The sequence below is a fragment of the Mobula hypostoma genome, assembly GCF_963921235.1.
Source record: "Mobula hypostoma chromosome 5 unlocalized genomic scaffold, sMobHyp1.1 SUPER_5_unloc_1, whole genome shotgun sequence".
In the NCBI taxonomy this organism is placed as follows: Eukaryota; Metazoa; Chordata; class Chondrichthyes; order Myliobatiformes; family Myliobatidae; genus Mobula; species Mobula hypostoma.
In genome coordinates this window covers 341621-369343 of record NW_026948113.1, presented here as the reverse complement: position 1 = coordinate 369343, position 27723 = coordinate 341621, and the positions used below count along the sequence as shown (strand labels likewise).

The 27723-nt window shown below is 43.1% G+C and overlaps 1 protein-coding gene across 1 annotated transcript; it reads right to left on the bottom strand.

Annotated features, from left to right (window-relative positions):
- Positions 1 to 363: 363 nt before the first annotated feature.
- On the bottom strand, positions 364 to 27723 carry LOC134341110 (major histocompatibility complex class I-related gene protein-like). The gene is made up of 7 exons (XM_063038874.1): positions 27541 to 27723; positions 16053 to 16316; positions 13737 to 14012; positions 8838 to 9113; positions 3444 to 3572; positions 2205 to 2231; positions 364 to 1445 (listed from the first exon to the last, which is right to left on the bottom strand). Exons 1-7 carry the CDS (start codon positions 27590 to 27592, stop codon positions 1363 to 1365), a joined length of 1107 nt encoding a protein of 368 aa, XP_062894944.1. The 5' UTR covers positions 27593 to 27723; the 3' UTR covers positions 364 to 1362.

Genomic DNA, 27723 nt, shown 5'->3' with positions numbered 1-27723 from the left:
CTTGGGAACAGGCCACTCGGCCCTCTGTGTCTATGCTGACCAGTGTGCCTGTCTATATTAATCCCATTATGCAGCATAGTCAATGACTCTATAACATCCCACCCTACCCCACCTTCTCTGCCTTTAACTTGTTTCTTTCTCTCTTTTCACATTCCACTGAAGGATCTGAGACCCAAAACATTATGGTGTTTCTCTCTCCACAGACACTAGCTGGCCTACTGGGTGTTTACAAAATTTTCTGATTTTATTTCACTGCTTTTCCCACACAAAAGCCGCAGGTTCATGGACAAAACAAACAGCTGGAGTAGCAAGGGAGCACCTGAAGGAAAGGAATGGTGCAGGAGAGCAGTCACGTCTGAGCTCTTTCATTCACAGGTTTTATTGGTATTTGTCACAAATCTGTGGTAAAAATATTTACAGCACATACAATATTACAAAGGCATGGACCATAATGGTAACCAAGACAATGCACCATAAAATTAGCATTTAGATTTACAGGTCTGTTGCAGCTCAAACCTGACATAACAATGTTCTTTTTTAAGAGACGATGCTAATCAGTTTGATCTAGTTGAGCTTGGTCCGGATGATCCTAAAAAAGCTGACTTGCCCACATTACTGCCATACTTCCTATGCTAAACCCAAGCAAGTGAAGTCACATGATTTCTTTCATCCAATGGCAGTCAAAACTGTGGAGGAGTCACGGAGTCGGGAATGACCAAGGTAAGGACGTGTCTGGCACAGCATTGTGGGCCGAAGGGCCTGTATTGTGCTGTAAGTTTTCTATGTTCCTGGATTACTGGAAGTGGACTCTGGATAAAGTGTCAGAGCAATGAACCCAGGGCCATTATAGCACAGGGTCATTTGGTCGGTCAGATCTCTATATCCTGAGACATCAGGTTGATGGAGTCACTTGGCACAGTCTGTGTGCAGGTTGCATAGTCTTCCTGTGACTGGCTGGGTTTCCACTGGGTGCTCCAGTTTTCCTCCACATCTTGAAGATACCTGGGCTTGTAGGTTTATTGGCCACAATAAATTGTCTCCAGTGCATAGGTAAATTGTAGAATTTGAGGGGAAGTTGCAGGGGTGTGGGAAGGGTAAATAAATTGAGTGGTGGAATCCAGGGGTAGTTGATGGGAATGTGGGAGAATATCGAGGTTGTTGTGTAAATGGGCACTTGATGGGCTTCCATGTTTTGAGACTATGATCACAGCTGGACACTTCTGACCTTTGAACATAAAAGGTGAGCAAATAGTAAATCTAATTCAGAATTAATCTTTGTGTTCTGTAATTCATTCCTCTTCCTGATTACACACTGAGAGTCAACCAGCGCAATTTAAGTGGAGTCTCTGATCAGACGCTTCACTACACAAGCATTTTCCCTTTCTCACCACTGCAGTCTGCTTCTTGTGTTGGTATCATTTGCGTTGATTGTTCGCTACCAGTATCTATAACAGAAAGTCACAAGATGAGTGAAGATTCTGGACAAAGTTTATAATAAAAACTCTTGATGGTAAGAAATAATCCTAAATAACATGCTGTTGTTACGCATACACACAAAGTCTACACAGGGCCACTGTCCCACAAGAGGTGTAGGGCTTGGGGGGATTAGGCTGATGGCATGAAATTGGAGCTAGTTGAGTGGGCACCATGGTTGCATGGACACAATGTGACAAAGGCCCTATATCCATGCTGAATTACCTTGTGATTCTAAACACTTCATGCTTATCCTTGGTCCCTGTGCATTAAAACCATGTTATTTGCCGCGGTGTTCATAAGCTGTGTACATACATCTGCTGATGCCTCTGGACACAACTTTAGTGATGTTCCTGGAATCATCGGGTGTGTCGGGTCTTTCAACATCATACACCCTCCTCCAGGTGACCCAGCCAGGGATGATCAGACCCCAGCTTGTGTCCAGATGGCTAGCTACTTATGACTCCATGGCTCCCCTCTTTTGAGCCACCATTTGTTCCTGTGGGATTTGAGAATGAAATTAGCAATATCTCCCTTGAGTGTGGTATTTCAGACATTGGAGTAGGGGATGATCTTAATGCAAAGACTATAAAGTTTCCTGTTATTCCATCTGTGGTATAGAGCTGGCAGGAAAAGTAACGGGATAGAATCTTGAATCATATACAATGGGATGCCACACCCACACTGGCAATACCCTACAGAGTACAGCATATTGGCATTTTGATACTGACCTGATTTAGATATCGTCCCCGTGGATTCTAAACAAAGAAAGATGCACACATTAGCTGTTGAGAAATACCACCAACAAAACATTTCAGAGGCTTCTTTTGAACTTCTTAAAACATTTTCATTTAAAAGTGACCAAAGGTAGCTCAACAACAATGTCACATCAATGCGGTATGGTTCGTGAAATGCCTTTGGTCACAATTTACAAGAAGGCATCCTTGAGGACTAATCATATCCAGAGCAGATGGTCAGAGGATAAGGGAGGCTGGGCCGTTGGACAGGGGTGAGAGCCAGCACCAGGCCACTGGACAGGGACGAGAGGGAACGCTGGGCCACTGGACAGGGGCCAGAGGGAGCACCGGGCCGTCAGACAGGATGGAGAGCAAGAGCCAGCACAGGGCCCCCGGATGGGGAGAAGGAGGAATGCTGCACAACACTTTCTTGCAATAAGTTTATAAGACTGTACACAGATCTCCCAGCCACTTGTTGCTTCTTTGGGCTGGAAGGCACAATGTCCACATGCACACAGACTGTGTGTGGCTGCAGTCCCAATTCACATATCTGAGGGAGCTTCTCCTCGCCTTCTGGTTGGATTTAAGCTCCATCCTCTTTGTATTTGGTCAGCTAGTGCAGGGGGACATGGGACAGGAAGAGGATGCCTGGTTAACTGGTTCCTTGGGGTGGCAAAGTTAAATATCACAGGATCCTGAAGGCAGGTAGATGAGGGCTCCATCCGGGCTGACTGCCTGGCAATCCACCAGGGGTACATTCACACCCAGGTATCCATGCAGAAATAAGATGCAATGCCCACGGGCACCATATAGTTAGTCCAGAAACATATGTCCCCACAGGGCATACATTGCATCCTAGACGAGGATATGAATATTTTAATTTAATTGGTCTTCATCAATTGTTGTTGCTTAGTGTTTTGTTGCAGAGTTGTAGCATTGTGGTTCTTGAAATAAATTTATTTTTGTAAAGAAAATGAGGATGTGCTGCTAGACAAGGAAATAAGAGAGTGCTTGATGGTTAGTCGGGATTTGGAGAATGAATGGCCTGTCCCTCGTGATAGACTACTGATCATCATCTCTGCCTGATCTCTGTTGAGTTCTGCAGCCTACAATTTCACTGCTGACATCTCAGCACATAGGCCAAAAGGTGCTTCGGGTGAATCAAACCATGCAACTGTGAGTGACCCATTCATGAGCTTGGCATGAAAACTGAAGTACACCACTCAGTCTTACCTCTGCTTGAGCAGATGCATTTTATCAGTCCTTTTCTGTGCTTCAGCCAGATGCAAACAGCTCCCACAGCACTGATAACTACCAGCAGGAAGAGGATAATCAGCCATATATTTACTCCACTGTCTGGCTCTAATGAAGCAAGGAGAGAATTGTTACCAGATCACTGTGCAGTGAGCATCAGTCCACCTGCACTTTTCCCATGCCTTACACAAGGCTCCCCCTATTCCTTACAAATAGTAGAATAATTGCAGCGTGGATTAAGCCCATTCCATATCAGGTCAAAGGAAGGACATTCTGGCCAGTGCCTCTCTGCACAGACTGTGAGGACAGGTTTGAGTGAAAGTCCAAAGTAAATTTATTATCAGAGTATACATATTCTACCTAGAGACACCATATACTACATTGAGATACAATTTCCTACAGGCATTCACAGTAAAACATAGAAATACAGTACAGTCAATGAAAAGCTACACACAAAGAGTGGCGAACAGCCAATGTGCAAAAGAAGGCAACGGTAAAAATAAAAAAAGCAAGTAAAGAGTAACGAGAACATGAGCTCTACAGTCCTTGGAAGTGAGACCATAGGTTGTAGAAATAGTTCAGAGTTCAGGTGATTGAAGTTGACCATGCTGGTTGAATAGCCTGATGGTGTAGGGAATAACTGATCCTGTTCCTGTTGGTTTGGGACCAATAGCTCCTATACCTCCTCCCCAATGGTAGCAGTGAGAAGAGAACATGACCTGAAGGGAGGAGGGGGGTGGAGGGGGGGTCCTTGATGATAGATTCTGCTTTCTTGTGGAAGCTCTCCTTGTAGATGTGCTCAATGGTGGAAAGGGCTTTGTCTATGATAGACTGTGATACATCTGGTGCTGTTGGGAAGCAGCACCATCATCAGTACCACTGTGCCTTCCCTTGCGAGCCTGTTATCTAGCAGTTCAGGGACATCTTCGAACAGGTCATAAGGAGAAGCAACCTACCATCCCGATCTCCATACCTGCCCACACATACCTGACCCCTGACCTTACTACCCAGTCTCTTTTCTTTCTTTTTAAATCTTTTCATTAATTTTTCAAAATTATAAACTCAATAACAAAGTTGGTACAAAGAGATTAGGATAATGTTCATCAGCATATATAAAATGAATTTTAAGTATCATAGATATAAAAGACTTTCAAACTCATAATGAGATTAATCATTAAAAAAGAAATAAAAAGAAAAAAATATATATAAACAAAAAAAAACCCAAAAGAAAAAGAGAAAAATAACCCAAAAAAAGCAAAACAGGGCTAGACCAACAGCTTGTATCAGACATGTTCAATAATGTCTTCAACTCCGCTCCTCTCATATAATTTAAGTTTAGAAAAAAGATTCGGAAAGGTCAGATTACCTCATATGAAAATGTTGCATAAAAGGTTTCCAAGTTTCTTCAAATTTAACCGAAGGGTCAAAAATATCACTTCTAATTTTTTCTAAATTTAAACTTAATATGGTTTGAGAAAACCATTGGAATGTAGTTGGAGGGTTAGTTTCCTTCCAGTTCAACAAAATATATTTTCTCACCATTAAAGTAACAAAAGCTATCATTCGACAGGCTGAAGAAGACAAAGATCTATGTTCTACCATTGGCAATCCAAAGATTGCCGTAATAGGATGGGGTTTTAAATCGAACCTTAGAACTGTTGAAATAATATCAAAAATGTCTTTCCAATATTTTTCCAAAAGAGGACAGGACCAAAACATATGAGTTAAAGTAGCCACTTCAGAGTGACATCTATCACAAGTAGGGCTCTGTGGGAATAAAAATGAGCTAGTTTATCTTTGGACATATGAGCTCTGAGTACTACTTTAAATTGTATTAATGTATGTTTAGCACATATAGAAAAAGTACTAACTAATTGAAAATTTTTTTCCAATTTCTCTATAGGTAGGGAAAGTTGAAGCTCCCTTTCCCATTCATTTTTGATTTTATCAGATATATCTGGCTGTAATTTAATAATTATATCATAAATTATTGCTATTAATCCCTTCTGCAAAGGATTAAAACCTAAAATTTTATCAAGAATGCCAGAATGATTTGAAGTCGGAAAGGTAGGCAACGTGGTATTTTAAAAATTTCTTATTTGTAGGTATTTAAAAAAATGGGATCTAGGCAAATCAAATTTCTCAGATAACTGCTCAAAAGATGTAAAGCAGTTATCCAGAAATAGATCACGAAAACATATTATACCTTTCGTCTTCCATATCAGAAAGGCTTGGTCCATTACCGAGGGTTGGAAAAAGAAACTAGATATAATAGGGCTTGATAACATAAATTCATTCAGGCCAAAAAATTTACGAAATTGAAACCATATTCACAATGTTTGTTTAACTATAGGGTTGAAAATTTGTTTATTCAATTTAGATAGTGCAAAAGGCAGCGAAGTTCCTAAAATGGAAGCTAAAGAAAACCCTTGTACAGAATGGCCTTCAAGGTTTAACCAATATGGGCGTGGAGTTATATTCTAATCTTGTGTCCAAAATATTAAGTATCGGATATTAATTGCCCAGTGGTAAAATCTTAGGATAGGCAATGCCAAACCACCCTCTTTCTTAGATTTCTGTAAGTATTTTTTACTTAATCTGGGATTTCTAGTTTGCCATATATAAGAGGAAATTTTAAAGTCAATAGTATCAAAAAAAGATTTAGGAATAAAAATCGGTATCGCTTGAAATAAATATAAAAATTTGGATAAAATAATCATTTTAATAGCATTAATACGGCCAATCAGTGATGGAGACAAAGGGGACCATTTAGTAATCAGTTGTTTAACCTGATTAATTAATGGTAAAAGGTTGAAATTGAATAGATCCTTATGTCTCTTAGTAATTTTATCTCCCAAATAAGTAAAATAGTTAGTAATCACTCTAAATAGACAGTTTCTATAAATGGGAACCTGCATATTTAATGGAAGGAGTTCACACTTACCTAGGTTCTGTTTATAACCAGAAAAACTACTAAACTGAGCAAGCAAAGTTAATACTGCTGGAATAGATTTTCCTGGGTTAGAAATATGTAATAGTAGATCATCTGCATATAGTGATAAGTTATGAGTCTCATTTCCACGGGTAATACCAAATATATTAGGAGAGGAACGAATGGCAATAGCTAGCGGTTCCAAGGCAATATCAAATAGTAGTGGACTAAGAGGGCAACCCTGCCTAGTACCACAGAATAAGTGAAAAAAAGGGGATCTTTGATTGTTAGTAAATACCGAGGCCAAAGGGCCAGGAAATGAATATCGGACTAAAATTAAATTTCTCAAGGGTATTGAATAAATATATCCATTCAACTCTATCAAAAACTACCCAGTCTCAGTATGGCTGTGGTCTTGGCACTTGAAAACTCCTGGCAGATGGTTGAGAGCTTCAAATTCCTCAGTGCAAATGTCTCCAACAATCTGGCCAGGTCCAGGTACTCTACCACCACAGCCGAGAAAGCACACCAGTGCCTCTGCATCTCAAAGTTTTAAAAAGTTCAAAGCAAATTTATTATTAAAATCATATATGTCACCATATACCACCCTGAGATTCATTTTCTTGTACACATTCACAGTATGTACAGAGAAACATAATTGAATCAATGAAAATCTGCACACAAAGTGGACAAAGAAAATAAAACAAAAACATTAATAATAATAAATAAATAACACTGGACAACAAAGATTTTGCTTCCTGAATACTTTTGGGTGTATCTTATGGATTTCAGGCTGCTAATTATGAAAATCACCATGAAATTTCCCTATCACGCACCATTTTTTTGAGATTGCCCATATTGGTTATTTCAATTCATAATCCAAGTCAGAATAACTAAGGCCCAGATTAAGGAAGGAATTTCTGTTGGCCCACAAATCAAACAGGTCACCAATGACAGGAAATTTAAAGAACTTCAGTGGAAATGGAGGAAATCGCATGGAAGTCATTCAAGAATGTTGTTGAAATTTTTCTTGGGAACTACAGAGCACCAAACTACGCGCAGCTGGTTATCAAGATATCCCAAGCAGATGAAACCATGAAGTGCAACATGTCACTAAAGGTTCACTTCCTGCATTCCCATTTAGACTTCTTCCCAGCAAATCTTGGCACTGTTAGTGAGGAGCGTGTTGAAAGGCTTCAATAGGACATTGTGGACATGGAGAAGTCGTATCAGGGAACTGGAATCCATCAGTGCTGGCTGATTATTGCTGGACACTTAACTCAAAGTCTCAGACACTGAGATCAGATGAAAATCATCAGCAAATTGAACTACTGCAAAGTGACAGCACCATGATGCAATTTAACACATTATATTCAATAAAAGTTAATTTCCAGTTTCTCCAAATTCCTCTGTGATACAAGTAGTCTGAAATTGTATTTGTGTTCAGCTTCAAGCATAAACAAAAAAAATTCTGAGGAAGCAACGCTTATGAAAAAAAAAATAAGCATCTCAGAGACCATGGAAATTCAGCCTGTCCCCATTGATCCTCACCAATTTTTAATTGATGCACCATATCTGGATACATCACAGCTTGTTTTGGCAATTGGCTACCCAAGACCACAAGAAACTGCAAAAGATGTGAATAGAGCCCAGCCTCAATTCCATTGACTCTGCCACACTTTTCGCTGCCTCAGGAAAGCGGGCAACATAAGCAAGGACCCATCCCCCACCAGTCAGTTTTCTCTTCTCCACCCCCCCAACCCAAGATATTTTCTGTTATCCATCCTCCCACTGAGCAGAAGATATAAAAGCCTGAGAGCATATGTGACCAGGATCAAGAATAGCTTCTATCAGATCCCTGAAAAGTAGTCCTCTTTTATGCTTGCAGACGAAATCTTGACCTCGCAATCTACATCAACATTGCCGTTGCATCGTATTGGCTATCTGCACTGCACTTTCTATGTTACTGTAACTCTATATTCAACATTATTTTCTTTTAACCACCTTGATGTGCTTATGTATAGAATGATCTTTCTGAAGGGCACACAAACTGAGTGGTTTTCACTATATTTTGGTACGTGTACTGGGAATCAGAGGGGGAACTTCTTCACTCTGAGGATGGGGCGAATGTGGAACGAGCTGCGAGTGGAAGTGTTAGATGGACGCTCAATTGTAACATGTGAGAGAAATTTAGATAGGTATATGGATGGATGAATATGGAAGGCCATGATCTGGGGGGTGCAGGTAGATAGGACTAGGCAGAAGAGTAGGCTGGCATGGACAAGCAGGGCTGAATGGCCTGCTTCTGCCCTGTAATGCTCTATGATTCTACATGACAATGATAAACCAATACAAATACTGATATCTTACACCCACACACCCCACAATACCTTCTCCACCCTTTCACCCCATGATTTACTCATTACTCATCCATGTCTTACCCCAGGTGAAATCCACTCCTTCCGGCCTGCTGCTGTGCTGCACATGACAGACATGTTGCCGTCTCTCCGTAGGCTCTAACAGCAAGGACACCTTTATCTGGTAGGTGTTGTTGTGGTTGGGTAAAATGCTAGAGTTTGCATGTGGGGGAAGAGGTTGGCCATCCCTGAGCCAGGTCACAGTGATGGCCTGTGGGTAAAAGCCAGTGGTCAGGCAATGGAGAATGAGGCCTTCCCCATCTGGAGTCATCTTGGAGTAGACCATCACATCTGGGACAGCTGTGGGAGAAGACAGTTAGTGTTAGAGATACACAGCTTGGAGACAGGTCCTTTGGCCCGATGTACTGTAAGTGCTGAGTGAGTGTGAGTGTGAGAGTGTGGAGCGTGAGTGTGAGAGTGTGGGAGCGTGGGAGTGTGAGAGTGTGGGAGTGTAGGAGTATGAGTGTGGGAGTGTGGGAGTGTGTGAGTGTGTGTGCGTGGGAGTGTGCACGTGCGGGAGAGTGGGAGAGGGAGGGGGAGGGGGAAACAATGCCAGAGAGGGAGTGGGCATGATAGGGAGCAATCAAGAGAGGGCAAGAAAGCAATCGAGTGAGAGGGGGCGAGGTGATCAAGAAAGGGAGTGATTGAGAGTGAGAGATTGATAGAGAGCATTGGAAAGACAGGGAGAGCATTAAAGAGTGGTAGAGAGAGAAAGAGACCACAAAAGAGAGAGAACGCAAGTGATACAGAGTGTGAGCAAGCAATTGAGAGGGAGAGAGAAAGCAATAGAGAGCGAGTGATTGAGAGGGAGCGAGAGAGACAGACAGGAACAGAGCTGACAAGAGCCGCTGAGAACTGGTTTGCTCCTGACCTCCAACACTGTGTTTATGGAGTTTGCATGTGCTCACTGTGACCGTGTGGGTTTGGGGAATTTTCCTGGTTGCTCTGGTTTTCTCCTACATCCCAAAGTCATGCATACTGGTGGGAAAGTCATCTATATTATCCACTGTGAATTGCCCTCAGTAATTACACGAGCGATAGAATCAGGGTTGTGGTGAAGGATGGAGATAATTGATAGGAACATGGGGAGAATAAAATAGCTTTTCTATACTCAATGGCCAATTTAACAGGTAAAGAAGTGTTCCTAATAAAGTGTCCATAGGAGTGGAACCCAGTGGGGTCTTCTGCTGCTGCAGTTCGTCCATTTCTAACTTTGATGTGCTGTGCATTCAGGATGCTGTTCTGCACGCTAAGTCGTAACATGCAGTTATTTGAGTTACTGACACCTTCTTGTCAGCTTTAACCAGTTGGGCCATTCTCCTCTCTTATTAACGAGGTGTGTTTGCCCACAGAACTGCTTCTCACTGGAATTAGTTTTTTTTGTTTTTTTGCATGATTCTCAGTAAATTCTAGAGACTGTTGTGCATGAATATCCTAGAAGATGAGCACCTCATCTGGCACCAACAATCATTCCATGGTCAAAGTTACTTAGATCACATTTATTTCGCATTCTGATATTTGGTCTGAACAACAACTAAGTGTTTTGACCATGTCTCTATGCTTTTATGTATTGAGTTCCTGCCACATGATTGGCTGATTAGATGTTTGTATTAAAAAGTAGGTGTACCTGTTCAAGTATACTCCAGCCAAGGTTATGAGGCCTGGTCCCACAGTCAGGTTTTCACCAATGACTAGCTAGATTACAGGCAACACAGTCACTGCCTAAGCAAAAGCTGCCAAATATTTACAGATAGGTTCAGCAACCATCAGCACCACTTGTTGTAATGTGCATGATCTTACAATATATTGTGAAATGGTGCTATAACCAGACATAAACCATTAACTAATATGACGATATAGCAAATGCTGTGTGCCCGGATGACACTTCAACAGCAGTACTGAAGACCTGCGTCTCCAGAACTTGTCGTGTCCTTGGCCAAGTTGTTCCAGTCCAGCTAACATCACTGGTATCTACCCAACAATACGACTGTAAGACCATAAGACATATTAGCAGAATTAGCCTATTGAGTCCGCTCCACCATTCCATCATGGCTGATTTATTACCCCCATTCTCTTACTGTCTCGCTATAACCTTTGAAACCCTTACTAATCAAGAACCAGCAGCACTTTAAGTATACTGAATGTCTTGGCTATACATCTGTTTGCGGCAATGAATTCCCCCAAAAGAAGTTCCTCCTCATCCTTCTTCTAATCTGGAGGTGCATCCTTGTATTCTAAGTCTGTGCCCTCTGGCCCTGGACTTGCCCACTATAGGAAACATCTTTCCACGTCCTCTCTATCTGGGCCTTTCAATATTAGACAGGTTTCAATGAGATTTCCCCTCATTCTTCGAAACTCCAGTGAGAACATACCCAGAGCCATCAAACAAAATGGATCATTCCCAGGAGCCTCCTGTTCTCCAAAGCAGGGCCAAACAAAGCCAACCAGTTACTACTCCATTAGTCCACTCTTGATCATCAACAAAGCGATGGAAAGGATACAAACAGTGCTGTAGTTGGAAAGGAGACATCAACCAATACAGTTACAAATGGATCTCATAAGATCTGCCAATGGTGACCACTCACCAGATCTCACTGTTGCTCAACTTGATTGTTAGACCAAGATTTACGCCACCAAGTAACAAAAAAATTGCAGTCCGTGGAAAAAGAGCGTAACTAATTGGATATCTCACTCATAGAGCCAGCACAGGCATGTTGGGCTGAATGGCCTGCTTCTTTGCAGTAGGGATTTATGGATAATTTATTGCATGCTTAATAATAACTTACATCAAAGTTGGCCAATAGGAAAGCACTTGTAATGATTGAAGATAGATCTTATTTTGTGAACTACACCACCTAATACTTTCCAAGCAGCATGTATTCAGAATCATACTTGTAGAACAGTACAGTACGGGATCAGGTCCTTTGGCCAACAATATCTGCACTGAATATACGATCCACATCCCGACGTTCCCTGCATATTCATTTCTCTCACGGCCTTTTAAACACCAGACCTTTATCTGCTTCCACCACTGGCAGCCCGTTCCAGGCATCTACTACCATCTTGCCCTTTACCCCTCTCACCTTAAATACCTCAAAGTCAAAGTTGAAGTTGAGTTTACTGTCATGTAGACAAAGACATGTATGCGCCGGTGCATTGAGAAGCTTCCGTGCAGCAGGCACATGGCAACAGAGAGGCATGCCCGGGGATAAGATGTCTGTGGTAATTTTAGAAACTTCTGTCAGGTCTCCCTTCAGCCTTTGATAATCCAGAGAAAACAGCCCTAGTTTATCCAAACCCTTCTTATAGCTCTTGTACTCCAATCCGACAGTGTCCTGGTGAACCTGTTCTGCACCCTCTCCAAAGCCTCCACAACTCTCTTGTAATTTACTCACAGAATAAATGAACACTGATGACGTGTCATAGACCCTCCCTTGTTTCTAGAGCCGTGGATCTCCACAACTCCAATCAGGTCTGACAGTGCATTCAGAATCAGGTTTTATATCACTGGCATATATGTTGTGGAATTTGTCATTGTGGCAGCAGTACAATGCAATATATAGTAAACACAAACTATAAATTACAATAATAAATATATATAAAAAGTTAGATTAAATAAGTGGTCAAAAAGAGAGCCAAAAAAAGGGAAGAAATATAATAAGAGAGTGTACATGGGTCATTGTCCATTCAGAAATCTGATGGCAGAGGGGAAGAATCTGTTCCTGAAACATTTAAGTGTGTGTCTTCAGGCTGCTGTACCGCCTCCACGATAGTAGCAATGAGAAGAGGGCATGTCCTGGGTGATGGGGTCCTTTTTGATAGATGCCAGCTTTTTGAGGCATTGTGCTTTGAAGATGTCCTTGATGCTGGGCAGGCTAGTGCCCCTGCTGCAGCTGGCTCGATTTGCTGATCCTGTGCAATGGCTCCACCATATCAGACGGTGACACAACCAGAGGCTGAATGTGTACCACTACCAGGATGACAGCAGAAAACACCCTCATAACTAAAACGTACAAAACTTGACCACTAGATGTTCCATGTTGGGTGAGCAGGTTTGAGACAAGACTGCCATGTTTGTGCAGCACAATGAAAAGTCTCAGCTATTCTGTCCTTGTGGTGAATAGTGAAGCCCACAGGTAGGATGAACCATATTTCCATGAAGCAAAGTACACAGAAGACCCTGATGTCCCTCTGGTACCGCAATTTTGCTGTGAGGTCTTCATTTTATTTTCCAGAGATCATACATTCACCAGCAGGATAGGTGGAAGTAGGTGTCTAAGGGTTCCATATTTCAATCATACCTGCAGACCTTCCTGTTTTAAGAACAGGTTCATCTCCTCTGCCATCAGACTGCTGAAAAGTTCATGAACCAATGAACATCTCACTAATTGTCTTTTTGCTCTGTTTATTCAGTTCATTCCTCATGTATAATAACTTTTTATGTGTCCCACTGCACTGCTGTAACAAAACAACAAATTACACACAGTGGCTACATTATTAGGTACACTTGTACACCTGCTCATTAATGCAAAGATCTAATTAGCCAATCATGTGACAGCAAAAGCATGCAGACATGGTCAAGAGGTTCAGTTGTTCAGACAAAACATCGTAACGGGAAAGAAATGATCTTAGTGACTGTGACTGGAATTGTTGGTGCCACATGGTGTGGTTTGGGTGGAATCACTTTTAACTCTTTCCTTACACTAATTAAGTGGTCACCTAGTGTATAACAGCGATAATGAACCCGATCCTAATTCTGATCCTAAAAAACAAAGTCCTGCTGCATTTCCTCATGACTCGTGCTATTGGTTCCAGTTCAAACTAACACCATGGAATTAGTGGGGGCAACGTGAAACGTGCAGGAGGACATGGCTGGCAGGGAACTGATCAGATGTTGAATGGCAGATGTTTAGCCTGACCTACCTTTGCGAGACAGTGTCTGGGCTCCGTACTCAAGATATTTCTTGAGCCACTCGGCACAGATGTTCTCTGTGTAATGCTTTTTGTAGAGATTGTTGCTGTTGTCACTGTTCCACTTGTCCTTCGTGGTGATCGCGATGGGAGAGGTGGTGACCCAGGTGGCATGCTCAAGGTCAAAGCTGATTAGGTCTTGGCCGTTGAAGGCGAACTGGCGGACCCCGCTTACCGTTTGGTCGTCATTCAGCTGGCAGCTTGATGTGTACTGCAGGTAGTTCAGCCCTGGAGAAGGAGAAGAAATCAAAACCTGGCCTCAGGTCACACCTGCATCTCGTACGATAATGTGGAACCCAGGGGCATGGATCTCCATTCACCATTGTTCCCCATTACACACTCAATGTCCAATAACCACTTATTGCACACTCATTACCCTCCCACACAGCCATCTACTCACCATTACACTCCCACTCTGCCATCTACTCACCATTACACTCCCACAGCCATCCACTCACTGTTACACCATGACATTGCCATATGGCCATATACACATTATTACCAACGTATTACATCCTCACATGGCCATCACTCACCATTACCCACACTTTTCACTCTCATACAACCATCCACTCATTATTATATTTTCATATGGCATCCACTCACAACAGTCCCACCCAGCCATTACCCACCCATTACACTTGAATACAGCCATCTACTCACTTCTACCCACCCTTTAAACACCCAGATTGCAATCACTCATCATTACCCACCTATACACTCCCACACAGCCATCCACTCACTATTACATACTCATTACAGTTCTACACACCGATCCGCTCACCATTACACACTCATTACACATATACATAGCTATCACTGATCATTATCCACTCATTACCTCCAACACAGACGTCAATTCATCACTGCCCTCCCATTAGTCCTAACTTTGCAGTCACAGCCATTCCTCGTTCTGAGTCAGACATCATTCCTATTCATTACATTCCCAATATTACCATCTGCTCACCATTACGTAGCCTGGATTGCACACCCATTGTGCCTGTCCACTTACCATTTCCCGCCATTTTCATGTCACTGTCCTCTCTCCAATACACCATTGGGTTGCTTTCCCAATATAGTGGTCCGCTCCCATTGAACACTACAGCACAGAAAAACACCCTTTGGCCCACCTAGTCTATGCCAAACTATTGTTCTGCATAGCCGCATCGACCTGCACCTACGCCTGCACCATAGCCCTCCATAACCATGCCATCCAGGTGTTCATCTAAACTTCTCTGATGTTGAAAACAAACCTGATCATTCCACATTCGCAGCCACCCATGTTCACCTGAGTACTTCATCTCTCACCTTTAGCCTATGATATCTAGTTCTAGTCTCACCCGACCTCAATGGAAGAACACTGCTTATATGTACCCAATCTATAATACTCATAATTTTGTATATTTCTATCAAATCTCTGCTCATACTCCTATGGTCCAGGGAATAAAGTCCTAACCTGCTCAACAGTTTCTTATGACTTAAGTCCTCAAGTCCCGACAACATCCTTATAAGTTTTCTCTGCACTCTTTCAACATTATCAATATCTTTCTTGTAGGTACAGGAGGTGACCAGAACTGCACACAACACCCCAAATTTGACCTCACCAATTTCCTATACAACTTCAAATAACATCCCACTCCTGTTCCCAATACTTGGATTTATGAAATCTAATATGCCAAAATCTCTCTTTATGACCTTTTCTACCTGTAACACCACGTTCAGGGAATTATGGATACGTATTAACAATCCCTCTGTACTACTGCACTTATCAGTGCCCTACACTGTGTACTGTATGTCCTACCCTAGTTCTCTCAAAGTGCAACACCTTGCATTTGTCTACATTAAATTTATCTGTCACTTTTCAGCCTTTCCTCCCACCCCTCCACCCGCACCACGGCTGGTCCAAATCCTGCATAAGCTTTGATAGGCTTTCTCACTGTCCATTATGCTCCCAATCTTGGGGGTCATCTTTAAATTTGCTGATCCAGTTTAACACATCATCATCCAGATCATTAATAAAGATGAAAATCAATGGATGAACACTGACCCTTGCAGCACACCTCTAGTCACAGGCCTCCAGTCAGAGAGGCAAACATCTACTACAACCCTCTGGCTTCTCTAATGAAGCCAATGTCACATCCAATTTACTATCTCAACTGAAGTGACTGAACATTTTCAATCAGCCTCACACATGGCTCCTATAAAAACAATGTGGGTCTGCATACAGTGTGAAGCCCATTCACTTTACAAGCATAATGATGCACGCACCTGTCATGCTTCTGTTGGTTCGTTGAATTGCGATCTGGAGGTTGGCCATGGACAGCTTGTGCCGATTGATTAGCCTCTGGGTCTCCTTCGTCCAGTAGTCACCATTCAGTTCTCTCTCCATCCACGGCTGTCTTGAAACGTCCTCCATAATACTGTTGTCAAAGTAGGTTATCTGGACATCATCCAAAAGTCCAACGTGTACAAACTCAGGAAAATCCACATTTCCGGTCATCGAGGTGTAAAAATATTGCAGTTTGTGTGTCTCTGCCAAATACAAAACAACCGCAACTTCATAATGAGGTCACATATCATGGCGATTCTCCTTCCTCACCTCCTGCCCTGCTAGTCATCAGTGATGTGCAAAGCTCAAAAAATGAACATATTCAATTTAGTGTTTGAAGAAAATCACTAAAACAGACAGATGGAAGGGAAACACGTACAGTTCTGATTATTGCACTACAGGATACATGTGACCACACTGGAGGGGCACAAAGAATATGGCATATTCGGTTTATGAGGAAAGACTGAAGAGACTGTGTTTGTTTTCCTCGAGGCAGAGTAGGTTGAGGAGGGATCCAAAAGAGGTGTGTCAAATTATGAGAGACATAGAGAAGATAATGAGAACCTTTTCCCCATAACAAAGACATCTGAAGTAGACAGCGTAGGTTTAAGGAGAGAGGAAGTTGAGAGGGGATTGAGGGAAATGTTTTCACCCAGAAGGTGAGGTTCAGGAAGTTATTACACTTCAACCATCAGACTACCTCAACACTGAACCAATTCCATAACCTACGGACTAACTGTCAAAGACTACATCTAGTTTTCACAGTATTATTTAGTGGAGGAGATGAGAGCCTGCAAGGCGGTGGGAATGAAGCAACAGGGAGCTTGGACAAGACGGGAGAATGCGGTTGAGAGGAAAGTGACCTGGGCTGATCTTTGGAAAGCCGAACCACACTGCATCCAATTTCTCATCCAGGCAGTGTACGATGTGCTTCCAAGCCCATCAAACCTGCACACATGGGGCAAGGCAGAGTCATCTGCGTGCCCACTGTGCTCCAAGCGAGGAACCCTGGAGCACATCCTCAGCGGCTGTGCAAGGGCACTTTGTGAGGGACGATACAGGTGGTGGCATGATCAGTTCCTGAAGACCATCGCTGAAGCCGTCAGCACAGGAGTTGAGTGGGCGAAGAGGTCCCGACCCTCCAAGCAGACCATTGCCTTTGTCAGAGCTGGGGATCAGCCAATACCTGCCAAAAGAACATCTGCAGGCATTCTGACCTCTGCAAGGGACTGGCAGCTGTTGGTGGACCTCGAAGGGCAGCTGAAGTTCCCCAACCATATCGCAGCCACCACCCTGCGACCAGACATTGTCCTAGTGTCTGAGTCTACTAAGCAAGTGGTGCTGCTGGGAAGTTCCATGGGAAGATAGCTTGGAGGAGACCTTTGAAAGGAAGCTCTCCAAGTATGCAGGACTGGTCAGCAACTGTCAGCAGGCTGGATGGAGAGCGAGGTGTCTCCCAGTGGAGGTTGGTTGTAGGGGATTCATAGCCCGTTCTTTAGTTAGAGCCTTCAGCATTTTGGGCATCGAGAGAGAGAGGAAGAGGAGAGCCATCCACAGTACCACCGATGGTGCAGAAAGGGCCTCAAGATGGCTGTGGCTCAAAAGAGGGGAGCCATGGAGTCATAAGTAGCTAGCCATCTGGACACAAGCTGCTGTCTGATCAGCCCCGGCTGGGTCACCTGGAGGAGGGTGTATGATGTTGAAAGACCCGAAACACCCGATGATTCCAGGAACATCACTAAAGATGTGTCCAGAAGCATCAATAGATGTATGTACACAGCTAATTATTATTATTTGTCTTTTTTTCTTTTGTATTTGTACATTTTGTCTCTTTTACACATTAGTTGTTTGTCTGTAATTGTATATGTGTAGTTTTTCATTGATTATTGTATTTCTTTTACTGTGAATGCCTGCAAGGAAGTGAATCTCAGGGTGGTATATGGTGACATAGCCATGCTTTGATAATAAATTTACTTTGAATTTTTGAACTTTGATTGCAATTTGTAAAACACACTTTGAGGAGCAGATAGGTAATCTCAGAGACATAAAAGTGTCTGAATTCAGTAGACAACATGCTAGTTCTCATGGGTGGGTGAGAGTGGAGAGTCATCAGCTTCAAATTCCTGACTGCCAACATCTCAGTGACATTTCATGGGCATGGCACATAAATTAAATCATTAAAAAGGTACATCAACATCTCTGCTTTCTGAGAAACTTAAGATTTGCCATAGCACCAAAAATGAGAAGAAACTTCTACAGAAGTACTATAAAGTATTCTGACTGGAGGCCTCTTGATTGGTATGGCAATTCCAATGCAAAAGAATACAAGATATGGCAGGGAATAGTGGACATAGCTTGGTCTAAAATGGACAGAGCCCTCCCCTCCACTGACAGCATCTACAGGAGGTTCTGCCCCAAGAAGATGGCATCTATCAACAGCATCTTTTCAATCTTGGTCATGCCCTCCTCTGGGTTTTGCCACTGGGCAGGAGGTACAGAAGCCTGAAGTCCTACATCGTCAGGTTCAGGATCAGATACTTTCCTACAACCAAGAGGTCCTTGAACTGACCTGCACGACACCAATCTACCTCAGCAATGGAGCAGTGCAGACCACCTCTAGAACTATCCTGGTTTTATTGTTGATTGTGTTGTTTTTTGGAATAATGTCTCCTTTTTGCATATTTTTTCATTTCTATTCACCATGATATAGCTTACATATAACTTATCTGTATGTACAAATTATATTCTGCAATTGTGAGCCTGTGATGATGCTGCAAGCAAGTTTTTCACTGTATGTGTACCTCGCTGTATTTGTGCACATCACAATAAACTTGATTTGAGTTGACTTGAATTGCAAAGGCACAGAAGGCTAAGGACTAAATACTGGCAAACAGAACTACTATAGATGAGGACACAACAGTTAGCATGTTTGTGATGGTCTGAAGGGACTGCTACTGCCCTCTATGAATCTATGAACCTCTCATTTCAAAATTTGCCTGCTTTCTTTTTTTTTTGAATATCCCAGATGATTCAGCTTCCCCTGCATAGGGAATTCCAGAGATTATCCATTCTCTCTGAGAGTGTCAATTGTGTCAAAATGCTGTTGATTGATGTCAGTACTGTTTTCAATACAATTATTCCCCAGATATTCGTTGGAAAATTGTCCATGTTTGGTCCCAATACTTGCCTCTGTAACTGGACCTTGATGTCCCTGATGAACACAGAACATACAGAATAATACAGCACAGTACAGGCCCTTCAGCCCACAATGTTGTGCCGACCCTCAAACCCTGCCTCCCATATAATCCCCCACCTTAAATTCCTCCATATACCTGTCTAGTAGTCTCTTAAACTTCACTAGTGTATTTGCCTCCACCACTGACTCAGGCAGTGCATTCCACGCACCAACCACTCTCTGAGTAAAAAAACTTCCTCTAATATCCCTCTTGAACTTCCCACCCCTTATCTTAAAGCCATGTCCTCTTGTATTGAGCAGTGGTGCCCGGGGAAGTGGAGCTGGCTATCCACTCTACCTATTCCTCTTATACCTGCTGGTCTGCACTGCTCCATTCCTCTGAAGAGACCACACACTGCCCCTATTGGCAGCAACGTCTCTGATCCCATCACATATAGCACTAGCACGCCCCTAGGGCTGTACTTTCAACCTACTGCTGTTCATAACACTAACACACAACTGCATTGCCAAATCCATTCTAACTGCGTCATTAGATTCGCTGACAATGCAACAGTGGTTGGCCTCATCAACAGCAATGATGAAACAGCAGGGAGGAGGTAGTGCAGCTTGTGGACAGGTGTAAACACAGCAACATAAATCTCAATGTCGACAAGACTGAAGAGATAATGTTGGACTTCAAGAAGATGCAGGCTGACAACTTCATATTGCACATAATGGCTTTTTTGCGGAGAGAGTCAGAAGCACCAAGTTTCTTGGAGTGCACATGACTGGCAATCTCCTATCTCCCCACTTTCCCCACATTTCCCCTCACCCCCCCATTTTCACCACCTTCTACCGGAGCACCAACAAGAGTGTCCTAAGCAGCTGCATTACTGTCTGGTACAGTAACATTATACATTATAATGTCTTACATAAACATGCACATCGCAATTCATGCCAACCTGTCAGTCTTCACACTTGGCACTCAGGGATTGTGCTCATGTTATTTTGCGACTTTATGTGCTGGATTGGACGATCCAGGGGCGGCATAGTGGTTAACACAACTTTTTACAGTACCAGCAACCCAAATTCAATTTCCACTGCTGCCTGTAAGGAGTTTGTACGTTCTCCCCTTGCCATCCAGTGCTCTGTGTGTGTGTGTGTGTGTGTGTGTGTGTGTGTGTGTGTGTGTCTGTGTGTGTGTGTGTGTGTATGTGTGGAGTTTGCACATCCTTCCTGAGACTGCCTGGACAGGAATGTGGGAAAATGTGGGCTGACCACCAGGCATCTATCTGACTGAGTTTTGGATCTTGGACTAGTGTAGATGAATGCTTGATGGTCAGACTGTTTCTGTAATGTGCATCTCAATGTGAATAAAGTGGGGTGTACGGAAAGTGGAAAGCACTTTAATGCCTCTGCATCCACCTTGGCCCTGAGAACATTTTCTTTTACTCATCTGCTGGAGAGGCATTATTTATTGGCCTTTCACTACTGCCCCGTTGAAGGTGAGGATGAACCATCTTCTTCGATCTGCTGGAGTCCTTCTGGTGAAAGTTCTACCAATAAGCCATTGGAGTGAGGTACTGTATGCTAGGAGTTAAAGTCCAATGAACATGCAGGAGTGGCAATATATTTCCAACTCTGGATGGTGTGGGGAACCTGCAGGGAGTAGTGTTCCCATGCAAATTAAGCTTTTGACCCTCCTGGTGGTGGTCACAAGTTTTTGGTGAGGAACTGTGATGGATTTCATAGATGGTGCAAACTGCAGCTACCATCCACTCGTAAAGTAAGGAATGAATGTTCAGGGTGGTGGATAACAGGCTGCTTTGACATCCAGCAATGAGAAGAGTACACGTTAGCACTCCTGACGTGTGTAATCTGACTGGATTCATTGTCCGAGCAGCAGCGAGGCCGGGGGAGACCTGATACAAAACTGGTACACAAATAAAACAGACTGTAGGAAACCAAAGGGCTGAGGTATAAGGAAAAGGTAGGACTGGATTTGGGGAACACAATTTTTATCCAGAGGGTGGTTGGATTCTGGAACGAACAGCCTGAGAGGGTGGTGGATCAGAGACTCTCACAACGTTGAAGCATCTGGATGAGCATTTAAAGCACTAAGGCACAGAAGCTGTAGATGAAAAGCTAGTAAATGGAGTTATATGCAAAGGTACTCAATAGTCAACATGTATATGGTGAACTGAAGGCAATTTCTGTGCTATATAATTCCGGAAGCTGTTAAGGGAGATGGTTTAGAGTCATACAGCACTACAGCACAGAAACAGGCCACTTGGCCCATCCAGTATATGCCAACCTGGTCTTTTGCCTAGGACCATCTAACAGCACCCTGACCATAACCATCTATACCTCTCATTGATATACAGTACCAATCAAAGTTTCTCTTTAATGCTACAATCAAAATTGCATATATACCTTCTGCTGTCAACTTGTTCCATACCCACAGCACGCTCTGAGTGAAGAAATTCCCCCACAGATTATAGAGTCATAGGTGATTCTTTACTGATGCAATCAGCCATTTCCCACAGCTTCATACCATGAACACAAGAGCAGCACAATGATTCAGCAAGCAGAGCAGTGCTCCACTTCATAGTTGTACTGTTCTCCTTGCTGAATCATTGCGCTATTATAAAGTTGCATCCTATTCAGACACAAACAAGAGAAAATCTGCAGATGCTGGAAATCTGAGCAACACACACAAAATGCTGGAGCAACTCAGCAGGCCAGGCAGCATCTATGGAAACGAGTACAGTCAAAGTTTTGGCCCGAGACCCTTCAGCTGGACTGGCGAGAAAAAGCTGAGGAGTAGATTTAAAAGGTGGGCGGGGGGGAGGGAGGAAAACACAAGATGATAGGTGAAAACTGAAGAGTAAAGATCTGGGAAGTTAATTGGTGAAAGAGATGGTGAGCAACAGGAAAACAAAAAAGGGGAGGAGATCCAGAGTGAGGCGCTGGGTGGGCAAGGAGGTAAAGTGAGGGAGGGAAAAGGGGATGGGGGATGGGGAAGGGGGGGCATTACTGGAAGGTCGAGAAATTCTGTATATTGGTGACCCGACGTAGATTGGGAGACCGCTTCAGTGAGTACCTATGCTCCGTGCAGCACAGAAAGCAGGATCTCCCAGTGGCCACCCATTTTCATTCCACTTCCCATTCCCATTCCCATAATTCATGATGAGGCCACACTTAGGTTGGAGGAACAACACCTTATATTCCATCTGCATGGCCTCCAACCTGATGGCATAAACATCGATTTCTCGAACTTCCAGTACTGCCCCGCCTTCACCATTCCCCATCCCCTTTCTCTTTTCCATCTCTCACCTTATCTGCTTGCCCACCTGTTACCTCCCTCTGGTGCTCCTCCCCCCACCCCCTGCCACCTTTTGTTTCTTCCATGGCCTTCTGTCCTCATCTATCCTACTTCCACCTCCTCCAGCCCCGTATTTCTTTCACCATCAAATTCCCAGCTCTATACTTTCACCTATCACCTTGTGTTTCTCTCTCCCCTCCCTCCACTTTTTAAACCCTATCCTCAGCTTTTTCACTCCAGTCCTGCTGAAGGGTCTCAGCCCAAAACATTGACTGTATTCTTTTCCATAGACGCGGCCTGGCCTGCTGAGTTCCTTCAGCATTTTGTGTGTGATCACAGATTGTAACCACTCTGCCGAAGACCACAAGAGTCATTACACTATTAATGGCAAGACTCTTAGCAGTATTGATGTACGGAGGGAGTTGGGGTCCATGTCTATAGCTCCCAGAAAGGGGCAACACAGGTTGATATGTTGGTAAATAAAGTATATTCATGCTTGCTTTCATTAGTGGAATTTCTGAGGTCAAGAGTCAGAAAGTTATGTTGCAGCTTTATAAAACTCTGGTTATTTGGAATATTTCATCCGGTCCTGGCTGCCCCATTACAAGAAGGATGAGAAAGCTTTAGAGAGAGTGCAGTAGACGTTCACCGAGCTGCTGCCTGTATCAGAGGGCATCTGTTGTATGGAGAGGTTGGTCAAACTTATGCTGTTTTATTCTCTGGAGTTGCAGTGGCTGTGGTGTGTCCATAACTATAAAAAAAATGTCCAGGTATGACTTATGGAAGACTATTTTAAGGGCAAAAAAAACCCCAGTTTCCATTGTGGTTAGAGATGGAGTTGGAGATGGAATCTGGTAGGGCTTGCAGACCATTACTTCCTAAAAAAGCGGAATCTAATATCATGTATGGCTGTGAATTTCACTCCCAGATGAGCTCAATGCTTTTATTCATGCTTTGAGTGGAAGAATAAAACAACACCTGTGTGGGTCCCTGCAGCACCTGATGACCCTGTGATCCCTGTCTTGGAGATCGGTGTTAGACCATATTTCAAGAGGGTGAACTCTCACAAGGCATCAGGACCTGGTAGTGTACCTGGTAGAGTTCTGAAAACTTGTGCCAACCAATTGATGGGAGTGTTCAAGGACATTTTCAATCTCTCATTACTGCAGTCAGAGGTTCACACTGGCTTCAAAACGGTGACAATCATACCAGTGCTCAAGAACAGCAGGGTGAGCTGCCCCAAAAGCTATCAGCCAGTGGCACTCAAATCTACTGTGATAAAGTGCTTTGAGAGATTGGTCATGGCCAGAATCAACTCCTGCCTTTGCAAGGACCTGGACCTGTTGCACTATGTCCACAGTGATGCAATCTCACTGGCTCTCTGCTCGGACTTGACTACAGCTCAGTATTCAACACAATCAGTTCTAACCAACAAGTTCCAAAACCTGGGCCTCTGTACCTCCTTCTGCATCTGTATCCTTGAGTTCCTGTGAGGATCAGAAGTAACATCTTCTCACCCATGATTGTGTGCTGAGGCACAGCTCAAACCCATCTATAAATATGCTGACAACACAAATATTGTTGGAAGAATTTCAGCTGGTGACGAGGAGGTGTATAGGAGTGAGACAGATCAGCCGGTAGAGTGGTGTCACAGTAACAAACTTGCACTCGAGGCTAATAAGACCAAGGAACTAACTGTGAACTTCTGGAGGGGAAATTGAGGGAACAAACACGATTTCTCGATGAGGGATTAGAAGTGGAAGGGACGAGCAGTTTCAAGTTCCTGAATGTCAACATCTTTGAGGATCTATCCTATGCCTAAAATATTGATGCAATTACAAAGGCACAACAGTGGTTATATTTCACTGGGTGATTGGGGAGAATCAGAATCAAAATCAGGTTTAACACTGCTGGCATGTGTCATGAAATTGGTTAACTTTGCTGCAGACTACAACACAAATTTATATATACAGTATATAGTTATATTAAATAAGTAGTGCAAAAATAGAAACAAAAAAGTGGTGAGATAGTGTTCATGAGCTCAATATCCATTCAGAAATTGGATGACAGAGGGGAAGAAGCTGTTCCTCAATCATTGAGTGTGTGCCTTCAGGCTTCTGTACAATGAGAAGAGGACATGCCATGGGTGATGGGCGTGTTTAATGATGGCATTGGTATGTCAACAAAGACACTCACAAATTTCTACAGATGTACCATGGAGAGCATTCTAACCTGTTGCCTCATCATCTGGTACGGCGGCTCCACTGCGCAGGATCGATAAAAGCTGCAGGAAGTTGTAAACTCAGCCAGCTCCATTGTGGTCACTAGCCTCCCCTGTATCCAGAATACCTTCAAAAAGTGATGACTCGAGAAGGCGGCATCCATCGTTATCCCATCACATGCCCTCTTCTCATGGCTACCATCAAGGATGAGGTACAGCAGCCTGAAGGCACACACCCAGTGTTTCCAGAACAGCTTCTTCTCCTCTGCCATCAGATTTCTGAATGGACAATGAGCCCACAAACACTACCACAGTCATTCTTCCCTAACTTCTTCCACTACTTTATTTTATATTTATATACTTCCTATTGTAATTTTTAGTTCTTTTATTATGTATTGCAATGTATTGCTGCCGCAAAACAACAAATTTCATGACATATGCCCGTGATATTAAACCTGATTCTGATAAAATTATGAGGGGCATAGATACAGAAAGCACCCAGTATCTTTACTGTTAAAACATCTAATACTAGAGGGCATACATCTAAGATGGGAGTGAGGGTAAATTCAAAAGAGATGTGCAAGGCAGAAGGGATGAATTTAGTAAGGCATTTAATTGCCAATTTAATTATGTCACACAACATTGCAGGCCGCAGGATCTACTCCCGTAATGTTCTATGTTCTAAATTGCAGGGAGCTGAGTACACACTCTGTCTACATTTCCCCCTACCTCAGGAAAGAAGACAACAAACCCTTTGCACCCAAGTCATTTTTGGTTCGCCCCACTCCTACTGGGAGAGGATCCAAAACTTGAAAACAGGAACCAGCTGCTTTAAGGACTGCTTTGGTCCAGCTGTCATAAAGCTCTTGAATAGACCTGTAGTATAATAAATTTGAACCATCAACCTTACAGCCTACCTTGTTATGGCACTTGCACCTTATTCTCTGAAAATGCAATACTATAATCTGGAGGTTATTTTATTCCTCTTCTCTTTGTTCTACTTTGATGTACTTATGTTTTGAAATTATCTACAATGATAACGTACAAAACAAAGTTTCCCACTGTATCTTGGTATAGCTCCAATACCATATACAAGTTTGCTGATGATACCACTATTGTGGGCTGTATCAAAGCTGGTGATGAAGGAGGGAGATTGAAAATTTGGCTGAGTGGTATAATAACAACAACCTCTCACTCAATGTCAACAGTACCAAGGCACTGATTGTGGACTTCAGGAGAGGGAAACCAGAGGTCCACGAGCCAGCAATCATGGAGGACCAGAGGTGAAGATGGTCAGTAACTTTAAATTCCTGTGAATCACTATATCAGGGGACCTGTCCTGGAACCATCACTATTGCGAAGAAAGCACTTCCTCAGGAGTCTGCGAAGATTCAACATGTCATCAAAAACCTTGGCAAACTTCTATAGATGTGTGGTGGAAATTGTGCTGACTGGCTGCATTATGGCCTGGTGTGGGAACATCAATGCCTCTCAGCAGAAAATCTACGAAAGGTGGATTTGGTCCTTTACATTGAAAGTAAAACCCACTCAATCATGAAACATTGCCATACAAAAGCTGCTTCTATCAACATCATCCTCACCACCCAGGCCGTGCTCTTTTCTAGCTGCTGCCATCAGGTAGAAGGTATAAATGCCTCAGGACTGACACCACCCAGTTCCAGAACAGTTACTACCATTATTACCCCTCAATCATCAGACTCTTGAACAAAAGGGGATAACTACACTCATTCTATCTCTGCTGTTCCCACAACAGATGATCTCACTTTAAGGATTCTTAAACTTGTTATTTCATGCTCGTTATTTATTGCTATCTATTTATGTTTGTATTTGCAGAGTTTGTTGTTCATTGATCCCGTTTAGAGTTACAGTTTTATAGATTTGCTCTGTATGCCCGTAGAAAAAGAATCTCCGGGTTGTATGTGGTGCCATGTACGTACTCTGATACAGTAATAAATTTTACTTTGAACTTTGAACATCTGACGGAGGTCAGCAGACGAGAAGAACTTCAAAGGAAGCAGAAAAATTATCAGGGGGTTGAGACATTAGATCTGGGACAGAATCAACAACTTGGGTGGATTCGGCTGATAAAATAAAAACTGTACAAACACTGGAGGTCAGTGTTGAGCCTGGGCCGACGGCGCAGCGAAACAGCAATGCCACCAGATGCACCACCCCCAAGTCCTTCAAGCCACAGTTTTTTTTTAATGATTTTGCCCTGAGGCAAATCGACTGGAGTGATCCAAACACGGAGTTCCATAAAGTTGTGGAGTTAGAGGGGCGGGGGGATTCCACCCTTCCGGGAAAGAGTAGAGAGAGGGACAATCCTTGGCAACAGGGGGCACAAAGAGCACACTGTGCGCTGCATGTCTGATGGGCCATGGCTCAACGACAGTAGAGCTCAGCCATACTGGAGGAGTGCAGATCACCCCTATTCCTGTAGTTCCGAAATCAATTTAAAACGGATCATTTTAATGTTGTCTGTTCCCCGTTTACGACCTCCCCGGTTCTGTAATTATGCGCCTTATTGTTAGTCAGGGAAGTTACACAGGAATCCTTCACTGGAGTCCTTTATCGAGCAAGGATTAAATATCACCCCTTTCAAACCCTAATCATAGTCTAAAATTATCAACGAAGTGTGTCTCCCGGGACGACAGTGGAGGCTGGGTTGATGAATTCACTACTTACCTGGGAAAACCGGACGAATGGAAAGACACAGGGCACAGAGTATCAGCAACATTCCCCAAACTTAATGCTCGGCCGGAACACAGAATAAAATTATATAAAAAATAAAATGAAAACCGACAGATTTATCCACACAACTCTACGGCTACATTTCCGGGTACTCGGTGCTAAGCCTGTTTAAAAAAA